The 22,391-nt window shown below is 40.3% G+C and overlaps 1 protein-coding gene and 1 long non-coding RNA gene across 20 annotated transcripts in view; one reads left to right on the forward strand and one right to left on the reverse strand.

The window, feature by feature from the left end:
• dst (dystonin) overlaps positions 1-22,391 on the reverse strand; it is a 299,316-nt gene that overhangs the window by 52,760 nt on the left and 224,165 nt on the right. For 16 of the 19 annotated variants that reach the window (XM_061910351.1, XM_061910348.1, XM_061910357.1 and 13 more), the window contains 12 exons: positions 14,707-14,868; positions 14,404-14,574; positions 12,242-12,408; positions 6,319-6,478; positions 5,824-6,150; positions 5,585-5,669; positions 5,260-5,501; positions 2,644-2,850; positions 2,442-2,561; positions 2,255-2,362; positions 1,965-2,183; positions 1,672-1,875 (listed from right to left, as the gene is read on the reverse strand). In XM_061910351.1, the coding sequence (XP_061766335.1) occupies positions 1,672-1,875; positions 1,965-2,183; positions 2,255-2,362; positions 2,442-2,561; positions 2,644-2,850; positions 5,260-5,501; positions 5,585-5,669; positions 5,824-6,150; positions 6,319-6,478; positions 12,242-12,408; positions 14,404-14,574; positions 14,707-14,868 (2,172 nt within the window). The remainder of the gene's footprint in view (positions 1-1,671; positions 1,876-1,964; positions 2,184-2,254; positions 2,363-2,441; positions 2,562-2,643; positions 2,851-5,259; positions 5,502-5,584; positions 5,670-5,823; positions 6,151-6,318; positions 6,479-12,241; positions 12,409-14,403; positions 14,575-14,706; positions 14,869-22,391) is intronic. The other 3 variants (XM_061910367.1, XM_061910363.1, XM_061910360.1) reach the window with 1 other exon arrangement.
• LOC133559047 (uncharacterized) overlaps positions 14,418-22,391 on the forward strand; it is a 19,159-nt gene continuing 11,185 nt past the window's right edge. The window contains exons 1-2 of the long non-coding RNA XR_009808079.1: positions 14,418-14,588; positions 14,749-14,932. This is a non-coding gene — a long non-coding RNA (uncharacterized LOC133559047). The remainder of the gene's footprint in view (positions 14,589-14,748; positions 14,933-22,391) is intronic.

Here is a 22,391-nt window from a genome sequence, read left to right on the forward strand (position 1 = left end):
ACAGTCCACAGTAACAAAGTACAGTAAGAAATGAAATAGCTGTCCACTGTACCCGTGCAAATGGTGGATGGGGGTGATAGTTCAATAAAGAAAATAAATAATAACAAAAAATACAAAAACAAAAAAGGCACATATTTCATAGAAAATCCATTAATCTATGCGATGTATGCTCAATAAATAAAACAAAAAAGGCATACATTGCATTGGTTAGCCATCAATCTATGCAATGTATGCTAGAAATAAAATTAATTATCAAAAGGACATTAAAACATAGCTTATAAAACAACAGATATAGGTACATAAATAGACAAAAGAACTTGCCATGTCTGAGAACATATGTCTCTTCTTCTGCTGCTTCTTCTGTTCCGATTGCCGCGCTTGACTTCGAGGGTTAACCGTTATCATTGTTTGGCCGCAGATTGCGCCCAGTGAACGATAGTGTAGCAATATTGTTGTCCGGGTGGAAATCGTGAGAGATTTTTGAGTATGGCGGACACTATTGGAAGGGCCAATGAAATTTGCAACTCTCCCGGGAAAATCAGGAGGGTTGGCAAGTATGACAGCACAGCCTGGGTGTAGCTCCTTGATAAGCCCGCAATTCTTCCGTGTTTAATTTCGCCACTTTCATATAATTACCGTTTTCATGGAAAGTGTTACTGGCGGATTATGGCAGTAGTAATTAACATATTGTGGAGAGACGGAGCCGACGAGCCGACAGCGGGACAGGGCAAATGGTTGTCCTGACCAAGATGGCGGCCAGGAGGCGGGGCATGCAGCAGAGCGTAGAGGCGGGGCAGCAATCAGTGTCAGGTGCGTACCCAACACACCTGCGCTCAATCATTACATCTTCTGCTGCAGCATAAAAGGGGTGAAGGAGGAACACTCGAGCGCAGAAGTAGGAGAAGAAACACACGACAACAACGACCACGAGCACGACGAGCGAGTCACAGATCCAGATGAGCCCCCGCAGCAGACGCAGCCCCCGGAAAAAACCGCGACGAGCAGGAAGAGCCAGCGAGCCAGAAATTGGCGCGACAGACTGGCAAGACATGATGATTATTGAAAGAATAAACACGAGTCAAACCTGCTATGATGCGTCTTGTGTCGATCGGCACTGCAACCCACACGATCCGGGTTGGATACCCGTCACACATATTATCATCGATCTTGTGGTGCAAGTACAGAGGGTGACATTCTTTACACAGCTAAAGGCATTTTGAACACAGCCCCCTTTGAACCGCCAAGACCACCAAGATAAAGTGAATATATTTAATTCTTATTTTAAGTCCCTACGGTTCTCAAAGTTAATGGTGGATGAGTGATGGATTCTATGTCTTTGGCAGAGCATGGTAAATTGCTGAAACTGGCAATCAGTGAACGCACCTGAAGCCAAAAGCTAGGCAGCGCTGAAGTATTGTTGGATGCACACATTATCACACATAATTACATCACCTGTTAGACAAATGCAAAGTGTCTCATTTGCATTACAAGCTCGTAAAACCGGCTGCTCTGAGCAGGGTTGTTTGGAGGTTATTTTAAGTGTGCTGTGATCCTTGGAGTATTTTGACCAAATATGTTATTAAGATTTGTATTAAGACAACTAGGAACTGTTTGCATAATATGCTCCTTTACAATAAATGAGCTGACAACATAAAAAAAATGTATCTTCACCTGAGTGGATTTAGAGATGGCCTCGTCCAAATTAGAAGCTCTCTGTTTAACATCAGCCTTCAGTTGTGTGTATAGCTGCTCAGCCGTGGTGTACTTCTCTCTAATGGGTATCCCTTCTTCTGGGCTCAGTTCCAGTAACTGAGGGCCGGTCTTATTCATCTTGTCGATGTGTGGCTTGTGCTCGGCAATTAGCTCTCGCATTTGCTGTAGAAGACATACACGTCACTTTTGTTAAACAAATGACAACGCTTTTCAATTGAGGTTCGATCTGCAGCTTCTGTGTCTTTGCTGACCCTGAGCTCCTCTTGCTGTTGTCTCAAAGTTTCGTACTCGATGGCTGGCGGGGGTAGCTGGTTGAACGTGGTTAGGGTCTCCTGAAGCCACGGTGACAACTCTTCGTAGGTTTCCCAGAACTGGCTTGCTAGAGACTGAGCTCGCTCTAGCTGCAGAGAGCGCTCTGAGTTCAGCTGACTTACTGCACCGTACTTCTCCGCGAGAGTCTTGGTCTTGGTCTGACACGAGACATTGTTATAAAGGTGGAAGACGAAAATACAAATGACAACTAAATTATATATTTGTTCACCTTTAAGAGCTCTTTTTCCTCTGGCTTTTTGCTACTCATCATGGCCGTTCCTGTTTTTACAATCTCATCCACAGCATCTTTGTGCCGCAAGATGTCCATAGAGAAGATCTGGAAAAGATGGTAGAAAGAGTTAGTCAGACCAAACCAAAACACACACACTGAGCCAATAGGGATGTCAAAGGCTGACCTTCTGTGCTTGGAGCTGGGCTGTGGTTTGATCTTGTCCCAGTTTGATCTCCCCCATGGACAACAACTTCTTCTCAGCATCAGCCAGCCAGGCTAGTTCCGAGTCTGCTGCTTGCTCAAACTGGAAACAAAAAGGATCAGACAACTTTAGGAGGTCAAATGAGGAAAAAACATGTATTCATTCATTCTGTTCTCTGGCTCACCTGCTGCGATTTCAGTATGTCGGCGTTGATCCGTTCGACCTGCTGAGTGATGCTGTCACAGATGGCTCGGTAACGCTCATTGTCCTCTGTCACCAGCTTGTCAAGACCTTCTCGGGTGTGCCAGGGGATGAGATCCAGGAGGGAACCGCTCAACTCATTCAACTTGTCGACTACACCTTTTTGGTCTTTGGTCTCCTTCAGCAAGGCCTGGACAAGAAAGTACAAGTTACATCCGGATGAATCAAAACAAGTATTTTCTTATGAATCAACTAACCTAAAATATTGTTATGATGTAATCTCTATACTATTCAATCTTACATTAGGATGGATTGCTATGATATGCATTACAGAGTATAGCGGAATTTTCCAAAAGTGCTAAATTTGGAGTTCACGTACAATTTCCTTGAAAAATATGCCACAAACGTCAAACAAAACTGGACTTCATGAAATCTCGTGGGACTCCTGCTGAGTTAACAACTAAATAATTAACTTCACATTTTGCTATTTCTACTGATTGCTTTTTTTTTTTAATTAGGTTACATTATTAGTACAAGTATTTTCTCTTTATTTTGCAGCCAACAAGATCGAGATATCCATTAACATACAGGAAAAATACAGACGTAGCATAGAAAGGACACAACAAGAAATAATAACTATCAGCCAGGGGTGTCAAACTTGTTTTATTGAGGGCCAAATCCCAGCTATTGCTGCCCTCTTAGGGCCATTGGAAATAAATACTGAATTTATATGAATACAAATGTATAACTGCCTCATGATATTATGCAACTGCATATGCATTTGATTATTATGTTGATTATTATGCCTTTTACGAACAAAATGATGGATAACTTGTTTTTTAAATCAGAAGTCATGTTGACAAGCATAATATGTATATTTATTTATTGATATATATTTATGATAACAAGAAATGTTTGGAATATTTTGTAACATTGTCAGATAATATTAACACTTAGAATATATCTGATGTATATTTTTTCTCAAAATCAACTACATTCAAAAAGAAATATGAATTGCATTAATGACGCACATCCTTTCTAGGCTTTTGCAGGCCATACAAAATGGTGTGAAGGTTCCAGATCTGGCCCTTGGGCATTGAATCTGATGCCATGACAATAAAAACAGGCATATGAAAAAATAATAATAGAAAATAAAATGATAAATGTATCAAAATTCCTTCAAACAATGACAACATGTAAAAAAAAAAATGCACCATTAAAACATTTTTTACTTTTTTTTTTAAACTACACTAATCATTTACTTTTTATTTAGGTGTATTGCTTAATGCCTTTATACTTGAATGACGAATACAAAATACATTGTACAATATTCATGAAGAAATGCTCTGTAAACAACATTAAACATTTTTAGTTTACGACTTCATATTTTACTCAAAAAAGTCATTCTCAAGCAGTTAACTTATCTCTTTACTTGGGTGATGGATAAACAGTAAGTGTTAAAGTATTGATTAATAAATCACCAATATATAAATATTACATTGTGGCAAAAAAGTATTTAGTCAGCCACCGATTGCGCAAGTTCTCCCACTTAAAATGATGACAGAGGTCTGTAATTTTCATCATAGGTACACTTCAACTGTGAGAGACAGAATGTGGAAAAAAATCCAGGAATTCACATTGTAGGAATTTTAAATAATTTATTTGTAAATTATGGTGGAAAATAAGTATTTGGTCGACCATTCAAAGTTCTCGCTGATGGAAGGAGGTTTTGGCTCAAAATCTCACGATACATGGCACCATTCATTCTTTCCTTAACACAGATCAATCGTCCTGTCCCCTTAGCAGAAAAACAGCCCCAAACCAAAAAGTTCTACTTTGGTTTCATCTGACCACATGACATTCTCCCAATCCTCTGCTGTATCATCCATGTATCCATTTTGGTATAAACTCAACTCGTCGTGTTTGGAGGAAGAAGAATACTGAGTTGCATCCCAAGAACACCAAACCTACTGTAAAGCATGGAGGTGGAAATATCATGCTTTGAGGCTGTTTTTCGCTAAGGGGACAGGACGATTGATCCGTGTTAAGGAAAGAATGAATGGGGCCATGTATCGTGAGATTTTGAGCCAAAACCTCCATCCATCAGTGAGAGCTTTGAATGGTTGACCAAATACTTATTTTCCACCATAATTTACAAATAAATTATTTAAAATTCCTACAATGTGAATCCCTAGATTTTTTTTTCACATTCTGTCTCTCACAGTTGAATTGTACCTATGATGAAAATAACAGATCTTTGTCATCATTTTAAATGGGAAACCTTGCACAATCGGTGGCTGACTAAATACTTTTTTGCCCCACTGTATGTTATATTGCTACTATGGTACATTTTAGTGTACTTTATACCTTTTGTTTTCGCCCACTTTTTGTGCCCTTGTGTGCATTATCCTTTCCATCCTTTGTAACTGAGCTACTGTGTGGAATAGTTTCCCTCGTGGATGAATAAAGTTTGTCTAAGTCTAAGTCTAAATAGTTAAAAAGACATATTTTACCCTGTTTTTGTTTTATTCCGTAGTTAGTTCAACCTAATTGTTGTTGGATGTTATTTGTAGCCTCTATCGTTACGTTACCGTCTTACCTTTTGCATGTTTTGGGCCTGAGTGAGCTGCTCGCCGACTGGTTCTCGATCCATATAGGAAGTAACCTGAGCCTCGGCCTTCACCATCCAGGAACTCAGTTCCTCATGTGTATTCTGCACCTTGCTGGAGAGACTCAAAACACGCTCCAGTGTGTTCATAACATTGCCGCTCATGGAAGTGATCTCAGCATACTTTGTTTTTATTCCATCCAGTTTTCCTTGGATAACAACCACCTCATCACCTGCAAATACCAATAAATAAAAAGCAGGGTTTAACTTTAAAAGCTTTGTTGGCTTACGGATGTGCAATAAAGGGATGACATGCCTGTTGTTTGCTTCAAAAGCTCCATCCCATTGAACAGAGCTTGGTCTACATTCTTTTTTCTCAATTCAATATCACTTTGTAAAGCCTAAAAGGAAATACACAATGTTAGAGAGTGAAAAGAAACACGTCCTTGCAGGTGAAAAAATAAATAATAAAGAAAATAAATCAACTGAGACATGATTGAATCCACAGAAATGACAAAATGATGCCAGGCCTTGGGAGGAGTGTGGAGTGTGTACCCGTTGTTCTGCCATCTGCCTTTCAAGGGTGTCTATGAGGTAGTCCTCCACGGATACCTCGCTCAGCCGTGCATGCGCCTCGCTGAGCCAGTTCATGAGCGCCACCTCGTCCTCCCCAAAGAGCTGAGCGTTGGCCAGGGCCTGCTGCAGCATCTCGGCTTTCTTACTGCAGCGTTCCTGCAGTTCGATGTAAGCGGCCTGCGTGGTGTCCAGCTTGGACTGAACAAAGTCCTTGTCGTCTGCTGAGCTCACAGCTTTGAGCGTTTGACCCAGACTAACGACCTGAAACAGGTCTTTACTTCGACTCATAATTGCCTCCTCTAAGGCCTGAGCAGGGGATGGGAACCAAGACGACACCAACAGAAAAGACAAACAGAAAAACAACTGAAATTGAATGGGAACTCAAAATATGAAAAGGCAAACAACTTAAAAGACAGGGTGGATGAAGAACTTCAAGGATGGTGCGCTGATGATGACACAGATGTGATAGATTACCTTATGATGAGAGATCTGATCTTCCAGCTTTGACGTTTCGGTGCCGATTGGTTCAGAGTTGGAAAGGCGTTTCTCTGTGGCGGCAAGCCAGTCGCACAGGGGCTCCAAGGTCTCGTGGAATTGCTGAGTGACCACCAAAATGCTCTGCAGTTGCTTATTCCTGACACATAGACACAAGAGAATGTTATCATTACTGAGGTAAAAAAAATAATATGCACTAATGTTTATAAAGAATACTGTATATTTTAACCTGTATGATCATTTGGAAAGCATGAGAAAGTGTAAAAGAAAGGTGGCTCCTCTTCAACAAATAAAAAATTACATACGGTAATAATAAGAGTGTATTGCAAAACACAGGGGTCCCCAAAGACTATGACTTGGGGGCCGCATTGGGTTAAAAAAATATTTTTTTTTTTTTACCAGGGGCCAGGCTGTATATATATACATATATATATATATATATATATATATATATATATATATATATATATATATATGTGTATATATATATATATATATATATATATATATATATATATATACAGTATACACATATATATATACATATATATATATATACATATATATATACATATATATATACATATATATATATATATATATATATATATATATATATATATATATACATATACTAGATATTTATTTGTATTCTGAGCGCGATAATGTCACGCTATTGATGGGAAAATGCGTTTCTAGACAATATGTGAATGTGTGTGTGAATGGGTGAATGTCGAAATAGTATCAAAGCGCTTTGAGTTCCTTAAAAAATGATAGAAATATACATTCACATATACATTCACTGTACAAACATACATATACTGTACATATACATTTACTGTACAAACATTCATATACACATTCTGTTCATATACAAGTACATATACATACATACACTCATGCACATAATCACGTTTCATCAAACATATATCAACGTTGTTGCCCTAGGGTAAACTGGGTAACACATGGCACACTGACAAAGCTTAACCTATTGTTACTATAACAATCTACAAGATTAACATAGGTTGCCTCTCTCTCCTCCCCTCCATCTTTTGGTATTCCTTTTTTTTTTTACTTATTTTTCATTTGTTTTATCTTTCTAGTTATCATTTTGTATACGTATTGTTGCATTTGATCAACTGTATTGTTGATAATAGAGGTAAACTATTGGTATTGTTCATAATCAATAGCACTTTTTCTATTGGTATTTGTATTGCTTCAGTTGTAGTGTAAAAATTATCATTGTCATTTCTATATTATTATTTATTTCACTAACTGCTTCTTTGCTATCACTTTTACCATCATATTTGTACATATCGTATGTGCTGGTGTTGTTCTATTGTTGTTGTTGTTTTTGTTGTTATTGCGGTGTTTGCTGTTGTTGTTTTTGTCTCTCTGTCTAATCCCTCTCTTATCCCCACAATTTCCCCCACTGTCTTCCTTTTTTTTCCCTTTCTATCCCCTCCTGCACCGGCTGCACCAAATGATAATATAAAAACATTTAATAAAGTCAAATTCAAATAAGGCAACAAGAGATGTATCCTACACTTCTCTTTTGTAAAGTAAATCTGAATAACTGATATGGGCATCTAGATCAACTATAGGATTTGCCTGAGAAGCTGGACAGGACAAAAAATAAATAAATAAATAAAAAAAAGGTTGAAAAGCGCTATACAAGTACAACCCATTTACCATTAACCAATATGATTTGCATGAGCGGCTAGGAGACACCGAGAGTAATTAAGGGCAGAAAATGGATTAGAAAGGACAGATTTAAAAAAAAATAATAAAAAAACCAAAGAAAACAACACTTTTTTTTTTTTTTTTTTTTTAACGCGGGCCGTAGATTGGGGACTCCTGGCATAACAGAAGAGCAACAGAAAAAGTTGTAATAACAGTACAGTGTAAACTGCTGAGCCAGCATTAATACTGCAGATGAAGCATACGCAGATATTTGATGCTGACCACTCATGATTGTTTAAATGCAGCTACCGCCATCTTGTTGAGTTAATTTTAATGACATCAAGAGGTTGTCTACAACCATGGCAGTCCATGTTTTCTGACCGGTGTTCTCCCAAACCGTGCACCCTGTCGAGCAACTCCAACGTTATAACTGTGCATATACGTACAACACAGAAACCTGTTTTACTGTTAAAAGAATATTCACTAATATGTTACTGAATTTATTTATTTGTAAGTACTGACCAAAATCCATATTTTTTGATACTTTTGTTGCACAAGACGTCACATCCAGTTCCAGACTCAGACACTTGCGGAAAAAAGCACTTCGGCAGCACTCAGAGTGGACTCAGCTGGACAGCCTCTCAGTTATGTGACCATTTTCCATGCCAACAAAGCAAGGATGTCTGATAGAAGACATTCGAATGTACAGTCATTTTCCCCTTTTCAAAATGCGCTAGCTTGATCCAAATTGATATTGTCTTTGTCATACTGATTAGCATTAACAATTTTACAACCTCCAAATTTGGTAATCCAAACTACAACCAAGGCTACTTTAACACTGCAGGGTAGGATGTCCAATTTGATTTTTTTATGTTTTGTTAAATCTGATCTTTTTGTGTCGCTTTTCACAAAATTACTGTTATAAAAAATTGGAAGTCTAATGTGAACAAAATCTGACTGGCATTGAGACATGATGTCCTGACGTTACAAGCCCTGCAGTCTTTACGGAAGTAAACATTGCTCACATTCTAGCTTGTCTCAGTCCTGGCGCATTTGTGGCAATCTCAAGGATTTTGTGCGAACAAAGCCAACATTTTCGAAACCGAATTATTGCGAATAGTAGATTAAGAAAGAAGAGGCAGAAGTGGCTCTCACAGTTAGTGGGGGCGACATTTCGGCGTTTGCTCTAAAGAGCGTGTGGATGAGCGGTCAGAGACAGGAGTGATGGAACATTGACGTGAGTTCCAAAAACGTTTTTTTATTTTCGCCTATTTCCTGCTCATTTGTTAACTGTCTATTTTGGTCCGATAAGTGTGACTCAATTCTTCAGACTGCAGTCGCATACAATACTTTATATCCACATGCAAAAGAGGCCTGGGTCGGATTTGAAAAATTCGGAATTGCACTGTTCACATGGAGATGAAAATGTCTGATACAGGTCACATATGAGCAAAAAAATTGATACCGAACTGCGGTGTGAACAAGGCCTTAGATCAGGGGTGTCAAACTCAAATACAGAGTGGGCCAAAATTTAAAACTGAACAAAGCCGCGGGCCAAGGTTGAACAAATTAACCTTTTAATAGGGACCCAAACAAGTTTTCCAATAAATATTGAACAAGCAAGGCTTAAATAGGGCAGCACGGCGGACCAGGGGTTAATGCATCTGCCTCACAATACGAAGGTCCTGAGTAATCCTGGCTCAATCCCGGGCTCGGGATCTTTCTGTGTGGGGTATGCATGTTCTCCCCGTGACTGCGTGGCTTCCCTCCGGGTACTCGGGCTTCCTCCCATGGAACAGGCAGAGCTTATATAACGTAATCGTGCAAAATCAACTTTCAAAAAACAAACGAAAAAACATCAGTGGTATATTAAATAAAATGTTATTACAAAAATGAATGCCTCTTTTCTATTTGCAGCCTTCTGAGGTAAATATCAACATGAACTTTTTCCACATATTATATTCGAAATTAAATTAAAATTAAGGTGGGCGGGGTTTGGTGGTAGCGGGGGGTGTATATTGTAGCGTTCCGGAAGAGTTAGAGCTGCAAGGGATTCTGGGTATCTGTTCTGTTGTGTTTATGTTGTGTTACGGTGCGGGTGTTCTCCCGAAATGTGTTCTGTCATTCTTGTTTGGTGTGGGTTCACAGTGTGGCGCATATTTGTAACAATGTTAAAGTTGTTTATACGGCCACCCTCAGTGTGACCTGTATGGCTGTTGACCAAGTATGTGTGTGTGTGAAAGCCGCATATATTATGTGACTTGGCCAGCACGCTGTTTATATGGAGGAAAAGAGGATGTGACGACATGTTGCAGAGGACGCTAAAGGCAGTGCCTTTAAGGCACGCTCCCAATATTGTTGTCCGGGTGGAAATCGGGAGAATGGTTGCCCAGGGAGATTTCTGGGAAGGGCACTAAACTTCGAGAGTCTCCCAGGAAAATCGGGAGGGTTGGCAAGTATGAGTATTAGCGGTGAATGTGGTGTTACCGGCGGGGCCAGCTCTAATGTTGATTTGATATTGCCTCAAGGGCCAAATGAAATTAAACGGCGGACCAAATTTGGCCCGCGGGCCAGAGTTTGACACCCGCCTTAGATGCACGATACAATTAAACAGCTGTTGTGTAATAACTACAATACTTAAGATAAACATGTTGTAAGGCTCAACAAACGAGAAGACCGGCACATTAAACTGAATGGCAAAGACTACTTCCTGACTAGGCAACACACCGTTGTCTATGCACTCCTGCTATCTAACGTATTGGAATTGTAACTGCATGCAAAGTCTACATATAATACTTGCAAATGAGACTGTATGAAAGCCTATGAAAAGAAAGATTTAAAAGGACTGCGCTTTACTGGGGGGCGGTATAGCTCGGTTGGTAGAGCGGCCGTGTCAGCAACTAGAGCAGGGGTGCCCATTACGTTGATCGCGATCGACTGGTCGATCTCGGAGGGTGTGTCAGTCGATCTCAAGCCAGGCATTAAAAAATATACATAAAAATGAGCAATCATCAATCATACCGAGACTTCACTTTCGTCAGTTGTTTGACATTCTCGGCACCCGAGGATCTTGTGGGATGACGCTGGCTGCTGCGAGCTCATATTTAAGAAAAAAATCACTAACAGGGCGGACGCAGAGAAACACATTTTATTTCTAGAGACTCCGTACCTAAGGTCAAAACTCTAAAGACCGACTGCACAGTTCCTGTCTTCACCATAAAAGACCTGTTTCATCCTGCCTGTGCTAACAAAATAAGAGTCTCAGAAAGCTAGCGTGCACAAGCTAGCAAGCTACGGAGTTTGATGCCAATGTATTTCTCCCCCGCCCTCAGCGACCGCTTTCTCACTTGCTTGCCCACCCGCACACTCACTGACGTCACTCACCTGCTGCCAGACATTAAAGGGCCACACACATATGCTACTCTCATAACAAAGTGTTTAAAAACGAGTATGCAAGTTGGACAAATGAGATGCCAAATCCAACCACTTTCATGTGGTATTGGACAGAAAGGAGGACTTTTTTTTTCCTCCATTTGAAAATGCGGACGTTATCAGCACCACTGTCTAATTCCAATCAATGCAAGTCATCAGAATCAAATACACCAACTTATATTCTTGTCTTCATGAAAGAAAGGAATCTATATGTGTTAAACATGCTTGTATTATCATTAAACACCATTAACTTGTTAACAAAAATGTCTCTTTCATAAATAAATCAATATAAATTATAAATAGGAATGAGGTAGATCTCCTCGACTTGGTCAATTGAAAAGTAGCCCCCCTGCAGAAAAAGTGTGAGCGCCCCTGAACTAGAGGGTTGCAGATTCGAGTCCCGCTTCCTCCATCCTAGTCACTGCCGTTGTGTCCTTGGGCAAGACACTTCACCCTTGCTCCTGATGGGTTCTGGTTAGCGCCTTGCATGGCAGCTCCCTCCATCAGTGTGTGAATGGGTGAATGTGGAAGTATTGTCAAAGCGCTTTGAGTACCTTGAAGGTAGAAAAGCGCTATACAAGTACAACCCATTTACCATTTACTGCACTGTATTGTCATCAGCTCAGTTTCTAATGTTGGATAAAAAAATAAATATATATATATTTTAACAATTTTATATTTATTAACACATGGACATTTAAATATAGGCCAACACACAGTGTTCAAACACAGTCAAAACAAATGCATCCACATGTTACTGAAGCAACACACACGTACACACACTCACCTGTTTTCAGCCTTCTTGAGCAGCGTGTCCCACCTCTGCCCCAATGATTCGATCTCCTTTGCAACCTTTTCCTTGTCCACAGATTCGGCAAGTTCCGCAACCTTCCCTCCCTCTTTTTTTATCAACTCCACTGTGGGCTTTCGGTCATCCAGTAGTCTCTGTAAAAGCTGTCAAAGACGGACAAAGGAGACAACTTATTGCGCGTCATTAAAGTGCAAGAAGCGAAGGCGTTTCTTCACGGTGGAAAAAAAAACTGTCAATGGCGGACAGATATTAAGTATCCATTAAGGCTTTGTAGACAAGCTTTACAATAAAAGTTGTTTAAATAAGATGAATTGTAAAGCCTCACTGTTGCTTGAAATAGGACACAGAATGTTTTATGTACACATAAATAGGGGTGTAACAATTAGTCGAAATTGTCAACAAAAATCGATAACGAAATCTGTCAACATTAATTTAATTTGACGTGTGTGATTGTGAGTGTGAATATTGTCCGTCTATCTGTGTTGGTCCTGCGATGAAGTGGCGACTTGTCCAGGGTGTACCCCGCCTTCCGCCCGATTGTAGCTGAGATAGGCGCCAGCGCCCCCCGCGACCCCAAAAGGGAATAAGCAGTAGAAAATGGATGGATGGATGGATTATAGTCGGTGACATCGACACTCATGTTTTTGAGGACAAAAACAAAGGTGCGAGAGTCAGTAAGCACCAGGAAGAGAAAACCCACAAAAACAACAAAAATATGAAAAAAATTCACCATAAATGTCTAAAACACAGATAAATTGCAACGCTCTGATCTTGGTAATCATAGCAGGACTTCTGTCATGTGGGATGATTTGGATGGCACACAGGTTAGCTTGTTAGCTAGCTAGCTAACAGTGAAGATACAAAGTTGTGTGAAAATAGCTATAACTTTCATTATAGCTGAAGTCAGCTCTCAAAACTTTGTGACAATCATTTTGAAGAAGCTAGATAGTGGTGTTTTTGTTGCTGCTTGTTTTTATTCAAGCTTTTTTCACTGTCCCTTGTTCACATAAAAACACTTGGTTTAAAATAGCACTTTGACATATTAGCGCAGCACCACTTGCGGCTAAAAGTCGTCTATTTTCATCGCGCAATTACACAGTATTTTGGACATCTGTGTTGCTGAATCTTTTGCAATTTGTTCAATTAATAATGGAGAAGTCAAAGTAGAAAGATGGAAGTGGGAAGCTTTAGCCTTTAGCCACACAAACACACGGTGTTTCCTTGTTTAAAATTCCCGGAGGTGAAGCTTTACTATGGATCAGAGCGGTCAAGGGAACATGGATCACGACTACATGTCGACCGGCAGTTTTCGGTGAGAAAATCGTGGAAATAAGTCGCCTCTTACCAGATATCAGCGGAGCTTCTGTCGTGCTGCCATTCCCTCAGAGACTTGCGCCAAGACACCCGTGGACACCCCCCCCGACTATCAGGTACTATTTAACTCACTAAAACACTAGCAACACAATAGAAAGAAAAGGGATTTTCCAGAATTATCCTGGTAAATTTGTCTAGAAACATCTGAATCGCTCCCAATGCAATCGCCTTTTTTTTTTTTCTAGTCCATCACTTTTAAATTTCCTCATCCACAAATCTTTCATCGCCGCTCAAATTAATGGGGAAATTGTCGCTTTCTCGGTCTGAATAGCTCTTGCTGCTGGAGGCTCACATTGTAAACAATGTGAGGATGTGAGGAGCCCTACAAGCAGTGACGTCACGCGCACATCGTCTGCTACTTCCGGTAAAGGCAAGGCTTTTTTATTAGCGACCAAAAGTTACAAACTTTATCGTCGATGTTCTGTACTTAATCCTTACAGCAAAACTATGGCAATATCGCAAAATGATCAAGTATGACACATAGAATGGACCTGCTATCCTCGTTTAAATAAGAACATCTCATTTCAGTAGGCCTTTAAATGGAAACAAGTTCAATAAGAGCTATTTTTATTTTTTGTAGCAGCCTACATTAATGAATATTTCTGAATAAAGTAATCATCTTTGTTGTCTTTATTGTTAGTTAACGCATGCCTGAAAATATCTCAAGCTGAATTTAAAAGCAGATGGCTAATTTAGAGCACCTGAATAGTGATATGGAGTTAAAATAGTCGTCAGCTGCAGCCCTACATTTAACAAGTGCTTACTTTCTGCTCTTGTATCTGTGCCTTGACAACTTTAAACTCTGCCGAGGGCGGCTTCTGATTGGCCATGAGTTCTTCTGTGTCAGTCAACCAGCCGAGCAGAGACTCCAAAGCCTCATGGAACCTTCCACAGTGCAACAGGGCTTCATGCAGCTGGGCCGAGCGCTCGGCAATCTGTGAATTACAAGGTAAAAATAGCAATCACCTGTTTTGTAGCAAGCTTAAAGTGATCCCCTTAATAGCACCAAACGTATCATTGCCTCTCAATTCCAGTGTCTTGAACATTTTCCACAGGACATAACTAACCTTTTTATTGAGCGTGTTCCACTTTGTGTTAACCTTCTCCAGGTCATCCTCAAGCTTCTTCGTGTTGGTTCCTCTGGCGGCGTTCTGGATCAGCCCATGACTGAGGGAATTGATGTCTTGGAGTTGTGTCTGCAAAGGATCAATTTCTTCTTTCTGGAAAGCCTACAGTCAAAAACAAACAACACAATCAAATGTGTGGAAAAGAAGTCTAACATCAATTTAACAAGTAAGGTATTGAGGAGACTTCAAAGGCTACTCAAATGTTTTGCAATTTCATATCATAAACCATGCTATACAAAACTTTAAGTTAAGGCCTTTATGCCACTAAACCTCCAACAGGGACAAAAACGTGTTCAGATTCATAAGGCATCCAACAGAGTAGCCAATATGCAACAAGATCTCTTCACACAAAGCTACCATTTTCTTTGCTCTTTTCACGGTTGGGATAAAATTGACCCAGAAATGTTTCTAGAATTAGATGTTGTATCAGGGTTGTAGAATTTGTGGTAGTATTATGGCCTGTCTCAAAGGGAATAGCAGAAATCCAGTTAAATAATTTAAAGCCCTGTTGAACGCAATTGTGACTACTTGAAACGTTGTCACACATCTCATTATCTGATTTTGGGACGTAATGTTGCTACACAAAAGCAATTGAACATCAACATCGTTTCGGATTCTTTCCGGCTGAATATTGGTGGACCAGCCTGGTCACTCTATTCCCATCTCATTTGTTGTTTATACACAAGAGTAACCCGGATAAAACACACTCGAACAGGCTGTAAAAATAAAAAGGAGCTTTGAATAGAAAATGTCTACCTTGGTCTGGATACTGTATTTTCGTACATTAGTCATTGAGAAATAAAGGAAATTTCTGAAAAATGTCTAAAGAAGACAATTTACCCTCTGAGATGAGATATTTTTTAAATTATTTACAGTGATTATGAATCATTATGATCAACACTTTATAAAGTCTACCTAACAGTATTTCATACCCTTCCATGTGGTTTTGTGGGAATAAAGCTAACAGTTTTTGTTAAATTTTCCTTATCAGTAAGTAACAAAATATGATCAGAAGCTCCTTTTGTTGGTGGAAAAAGTGCAGATGTATAAAGATCATATATCCTCATTTGGAAACTAACCATGACCAATATAATGTTTTCTAAACTCGAATTTCTCAGAATTATATCCTGTAAAACTTAATGAGGAGTTTTATGTCTCATTGTTACACCAACCAGTGGTCATAATCATAAAATCAGCTATAAAAATAAATATCACTGGCTCGATTATAATCTCCAAAATTGCCTTGACAGTGAATTTTTCCAGATTCCGGGGCACCATTTCCCCGACAATGCCAGGTTTACTGCTGGGATCCAGCTCACATAAACAACTCTCTTGATGCTCTGTGCAAACAGCGAAGCCGAGCCTCCAGTGAAAGGCAGCTGCATATAATCACACAGACAGACTTCCAGCCAACGTCATGAGCGAAATCTAATTCACCCATCATGTAATCAGATATGTACAGCAGGGAGTCGACAGCAACTCCTGGCAAGATGAAGTGAAACATACTCTGCACAAACTAATGAGGATGTTCTTAGAATAAACGAAGAAGCTATACTTGGGCACCTGTGGGGTGAAATAAGCCATAGGGTCCACTTCAGGACAAAGGGCGTTCAGTAAAGCCTCAATCTCTCCTGCATGTTGGAATGCTTGTAAATCTTTAGGCAGGCAATCCTCCACTGACTGCAGAAACTCCTCCAGCTCCTCCATGGTGTACTGGGATGCTAATCCTTGCATCGTGTATGGTTTAGTTTGCTGCCGACTATCAATGGGTAAAGTTACAGCGTTTCCGTAAGTTTCTGGCTGAGTCACCAGCACGCTGACAAGCTCGTTGGCGTCCTGTGGTGACTCGCCATCTAATAGCTCAGCCGTGGATAACTCATCGTAGTCTGGTAAAGTCCTGGAATGCCACCCGGAGGTTTTGTTAAAAGTCCTACAAGCTGTGGGGTATTTATAATCTCCATTGCTCAGAGTGCCTTTGTCATTCACGTCTGATTGACCCTCTTGGACCAGGCAACCACTTTGGTAAATGGAATGGTTATTCCGAGTCGGAGAGAAAGGGAACTCATCCTGTCCCGAGCTCAGAGACCGAAGTCTTTTCAGGTCTCCAGACAAGTGCATAGCCTCTGTAGAAGAAAGGCTCCTAGTACCGTGGTCTGCTCTACTGTGGGATTGTTGACCATGACGCTCGCGTTCTACGGTCGGACTATACAGGCCTGAGTCCTCTTCAGATGTCAAAGAGCTGGTAACGCTCCGTCCTCTTCTGCCGCTGATAAATCCCGGCCTGTCCGCGCTGCCTGAGGACAAGTTTCCACTCCGGCTGGCGTACGCTCCAAAATTTGGGGGAGCAAATGTCCGCCACGAGCGCCGACAATGAGGTTGCTTCTCTCCGCTATGAGGTCGTGACTTTGGGAGCACCGCATCAGTGGCTCTGATGACGTTTCCATTGAGTTTAAGTCGGTCAAAGACAATCCGCTCGTCCAACGTGGCGGGCATGCGGCTCCTGAGCTCAAAAGAACTTGAAGTAGAAATGACTCCGTTTCCGCACAAGTTGTTGAGGTCTAGCGTGCGGTGGGTATAGGGTAAGGTGCCTGTAAAATGGCGGGACGAGAGGCTGCCCTTAGAGCTAGAGTCTATCTGTTCATTGAGCCTAACGGTGTCATAAATGGACCTCTGAGGCACATAACAGTCATCAATGGTCAGGTCCTCCTCCTCCCCCTTCCCCACGCAGGACGGGTTTTGTCTGAGGCAATCTGGTCTGCTCAGCGGTTTCCCCATGCCAAAACAATCCTCTCTATTGACTACAAAGGAAACCGTAAAACTGTGCTCAAGGTGTGTCTTGCTTCAAGGAAAAGTGCACATTTTAAAGTAAACATGTGCAAAGTAGTTTCTCGTTAAAATATCAAAAAAATAAGACTTATTGCTAAGAAATGTTATTATTAAAAATAGCCTTTTTAAAAAATAAATTATAGTGCAAGAATATTAAAATAAAATACACTCTCCGACACTTCAGTCACTGATCAGAGGTTCTTTCCGCTCTCCATTGCCAAAAGTTAATCCCATTTCTTCTCTCAAGGTGCATCCTCTCTTTCCCTGAAATCCTCGCATCCAAGCATCCATTCATGCATGCTGAAAGCTCCAAAAGGTGCAAAGTGAAAAAAATATCCACACACGATTCCGGCAGGCTCTGAAGGGGAAAGTGTGCGGTTATTCCAAAGTGCGCTGGTACTCGGAGGATAAACAAAACAGCCTGCCCTTCCTCCCTCGCCGCTCGGCTCGCAGTGACAGACACCCTCCTGGCAGAGGCGTCCACGCCCCGCCCCCCGCTCATTATTCACACAACATCTGCCACAACTCCATTTGTGCGCAGAGCCACGCCAGCACATGTTGATTGGTAAACGCAAGACCCCCTCCTTCTAATTCCCCTTTATGTCTGCACGGCCTATATGACTTCATGTCTAAACCATCTTTACATGCTGACATAATCACTCACTTTTCTTTTGTGTGTGTTTTTTTTTTTTTTTTGAAGGACCTGGGGAGGGGAGACTAGAGCACATGCTCGAATGACATCACGGTGTTCTCAAATAGATACACATCCATTGTATGGTTTTGTTGGACCCTGCAGATATTCTTAATTACACTGGAATGCTGAGGGAGGCGCAGGTCTCAGGTAATTTAACACCAGTGGCCGTGCCAAGTGCATGAAGGCTTTTTTTTTTTTGACCTGGCGAGGGAGGTGGAGGAGATGATGACAGGAATTTATTTTTGTTTCCTGGATTGTCTGCACCACAGAAAATGGGTAGGGGGAGTAGAAACAATCCCAACTCCTTTGTTCCACTCCATATGCATGGGAGGAGACGGATGGAAGACGCTTGGCAGAGATAAATTAGAAGCAAAGTAATCAGCTTTTTTTTCTCCACCAGAATTGTGTTATCTTTGTCCCTTTTAACAAATAGTGAAACTATTCCAAGTCTATATTCTTGTCGGCAAAAGCATTTTGATTTTTTTTTTTAAAGAAAAAAACTTTTCGCAGAAAGCCTTCTTGAGGTGGCGAAAACTATTCAACAACTTATTTTCTTATCAGCTTCCAACTGAACAAAGATAGACAGAGACACTATAAAAACAAGCTAATTAATAAGCATTTTCTTTTATTGCAGTGTTTTTCAACATTTTTTGAGCCAAGGCACATTTTGTGCGATGAAAAAATGCGGAGGCACACCATCAGCAGAAATCATTACAAAACAAAACTCAGTTGACAAGTCGTTGTCGCAATTGTTGGATATAATGACTTTAAACCATAACCAAACATGCATCACTATAGCTCTTGTTTCAAAAGAGGTTTACTGTCATGACCTGTCACATCACGCCATGAATTATTTCAAGATTTTTTTGCTGTTTTCCTGTGTTTAGTGTTTTAGTTTTGGTGATTTTTTCTCTTTTTTTGGTATTTTCCTGTAGCAGTTTCATGTCTTCCTTTGAGCGATATTTCCCGCATTTACTTTGTTTTAGCAATCAAAAATATTTCACTTGTTTTTATCCTTCTATGTGGGGAAATTGTTAATTGTCATGTCATGTTCGGCTGTATTTTGCTCCACAGTAAGTCTTTGCTGTTGTCCAGCATTCTGTTTTTGTTTACTTTGTAGCCAGTTCAGTTTTAGTTTCATTCCGCTAAGCTTCAGTGCCTTTTACTCAGGGGCACTCACCTTTTGTTTATTTTTGGTTTGAGCATTAGATACCTTTTTACCTTCATACTGTCTCCCGCTGTTCCCGACATCTACAAAGCAATTAGCTACAGGCTGCCACCTACTGACATGGAAGAGTATTACACGGTTACTCTGCCAAGCTTTAGACAGCACAGACCCTTAACAACAACACATAATTTGCCGAATAGAATTACTGATTTGCAAAAAATATTTTTAACCCAAATAGGTGTAATTAGATAATTTCCCACGGCACACTAGACTGTATCTGGTTGAAAAACACTGTTTTATTGAATGATCTGCATAAAATAATTACATACTTTTTAAAACGCAAAACTTTCAGTCAAGTGTGAGGCAGCAGCAATCCATGCCAGGAGCAGCAAGAAACTTGTGAAAAATAAAGAAAAAAATTATTTTCAAACCTCGTTTATATTATTTTGTAAGTGAAGTATATAAAAAAAGGATTAGGTGGGCAAAAAACACCACAAAATTTGGTCATGATCGTCTTTTTCAGAGAGTTGCTGTATGATGTGCCTCATATGAAGTCCACTAATGTCTACCAAAGGGGTGTCAAACTCATTTTAGATCGGGTGCCACGTGGAGAAAAATCTACTCACAAGTGGGCCGGACTGGTAAAATCACGGCACAATAACTTAAAAATAAAAACAACTTCCGATTATATTCTTTGTTTAAAAAAAGAACAAGCACATTCCGAAATTGTACAAATTACAATGTTGATGTTTTTCCATCCATCCATTTCTACCGCTTATTCCCTTTGGGGTCCCGGGGGGCGCTGGTGCCTATCTCAGCTACAATCAGGCGGAAGTCAATGTACACCCTGGACAAGTCGCCACCTCATCGCAGGGCCAACACAGATAGACAGACAACATTCACACACTAGGGCCAATTTAGTGTTGCCAATCAACCTATCCCCAGGTGCATGGTTTTTATTTATTTACAATTACCAGTTGCGGTTAATAGTATGTATACTTTATTTGTCGTGATCTATATTTTCTGAATACATTTTGTGATAATGTTCATCAGTCAACTCATTGGTGTTAATTTTCAATCGATCAAGATAAATAAATTATATCAAAATCAAATTACAGTATGTTATTTATGTAGTTTGATCATTTTCCTCGACTGATATACTAACATTCTGTTAATAATACATGTCTGTATTATTTCTATTATCAATATTATCGACTCATTTTTGCCTTATTATTTTGATTTTCCTGTTTTAATGATGTTGGATCTGTGTTGTTGTTGGGGACAAGTGTTGTAAATTAGCTTTGGCTACAAACAAAATGATGCATACATTGGATAAATGTTTTAGGTGTCTACGTTTTATGTATCTGTCCCTATTTCAAATAAACCTTAATAATAATAATAATCCTGTGGTTTATTTTGTACATATGTAGCATCATCTACAACAGGGGTCGGGAACCTTTTTGGCTGCGAGAGCAAAGAATCCAAATATTTTAAAATGTATTTCCGTAAGAGCCATAAAATATTTTTTAGCATTGAACACAACTAAACATGTGCATTTTTAAGTAAGACCAACATAGAGTATAAAAGGTCTCTTATTCTTTGTAATAACATTGTTATTATGAAGCTAACTTTGGGGGGCGTGGCCTGCGGGCCTGCAGCGAAGCAGGGTTTTGCCAGGACCAGCCTCAAAATCAGCGAAAGGTGCGTAGATGGCCCACCTGGGCCTTGTTATCTCATCCCCTGTCGCTCTGTTTATAGGCAGCAGCCAGGAGTAGAGATGGGGTTGGAGCTGGAGCCAGACCGCGAGCGAGAACGAAAGAAAAAGACAATTGCTGGAAACCAACTGAGAGACTTATTGAAAAATTAAAAAATATTGTAACCCTGAAACAGGCTCTCATGTCGGTGCTTGGTGGTCTGAAGAACCCCCAGGACAGCAAGCCCTAAACTAACCCACAATAAATAAACCACTTCTTACCCTTAATGCAACTTCTTGAACAAGAGCGGTAGAAAAAAGGACGGATGGATTCAAATGCATGAGCATGTTTTCTATTTTGATCGTTATTTTTAACACTTTGATTACAAGTGGAATTATTCATTACTTATTGTGTTAAGCAGTGTCACCTCAGATTTATCCGAGAGCCAGATGCAGTCATCGAAAGAGCCACATCTGGCTCTAAAGCCATAGGTTCCCTTCGCCTGATCTACAAAGATATAAAGAATTGCTATTGCGACATCCAGTGGACCCATTTTGAACAGCTGTTTTTTTCATTCAAAAATTTCAGGTCGATTTTTATACTTGGCAAACTCATCCTGCAAGCCGGATAAAACCTGTACGCGGGCCTGATCCGGCCCTCGGGCCGTACGTTTGACGCCCCTAGTCTACCGCCTCGAAATGAATGAAAAAACACTAGTCGTTACAGAGGAACTGGTTAAAGCAGGTGTAGGGAAACTATGGCTCTAGAGCCAGATGTGGCTCTTTTGATGACTACATCTGGCTCTCTGATAAATCTGACCTGACGTTGCTTAACACGATAAGTAATGAATAATTCCACTTGTAATCACAGTGTTAAAAATAATGTTAAAATTATAAAACATTCTCATGCATTTTTAATCCATCCATCCGTTTTCTACTGCACCTGTTCAAGAAGTTGCGTTAATGGTAAGAAGTTATTTATTTATTATTGGTTAGTGTGGGGCTTGCCCTCCCGTGGGTTCTTCAGACCCCCAAGCACTGACATGAGAGCTTGTTTCAGGGTTGCAATATTGTTTTATTTTTCAATAAGTCTCTCAGTTGCTTTCCAGCAATAGTTTTTCCAGCCCCAAACCAGTCTCTCCTCCTGGCTGCTGCTTTTAACAGAGCGACAGGTGATCAGATAACAAGGGCCAGGTGGGCCATCTACGCACCTGTCGCTGCAGGCCCGCAGGCCACGCCCCCCC

The sequence above is a fragment of the Nerophis ophidion genome, linkage group LG09, assembly GCF_033978795.1.
Source record: "Nerophis ophidion isolate RoL-2023_Sa linkage group LG09, RoL_Noph_v1.0, whole genome shotgun sequence".
Lineage (NCBI taxonomy): Eukaryota > Metazoa > Chordata > Actinopteri > Syngnathiformes > Syngnathidae > Nerophis > Nerophis ophidion.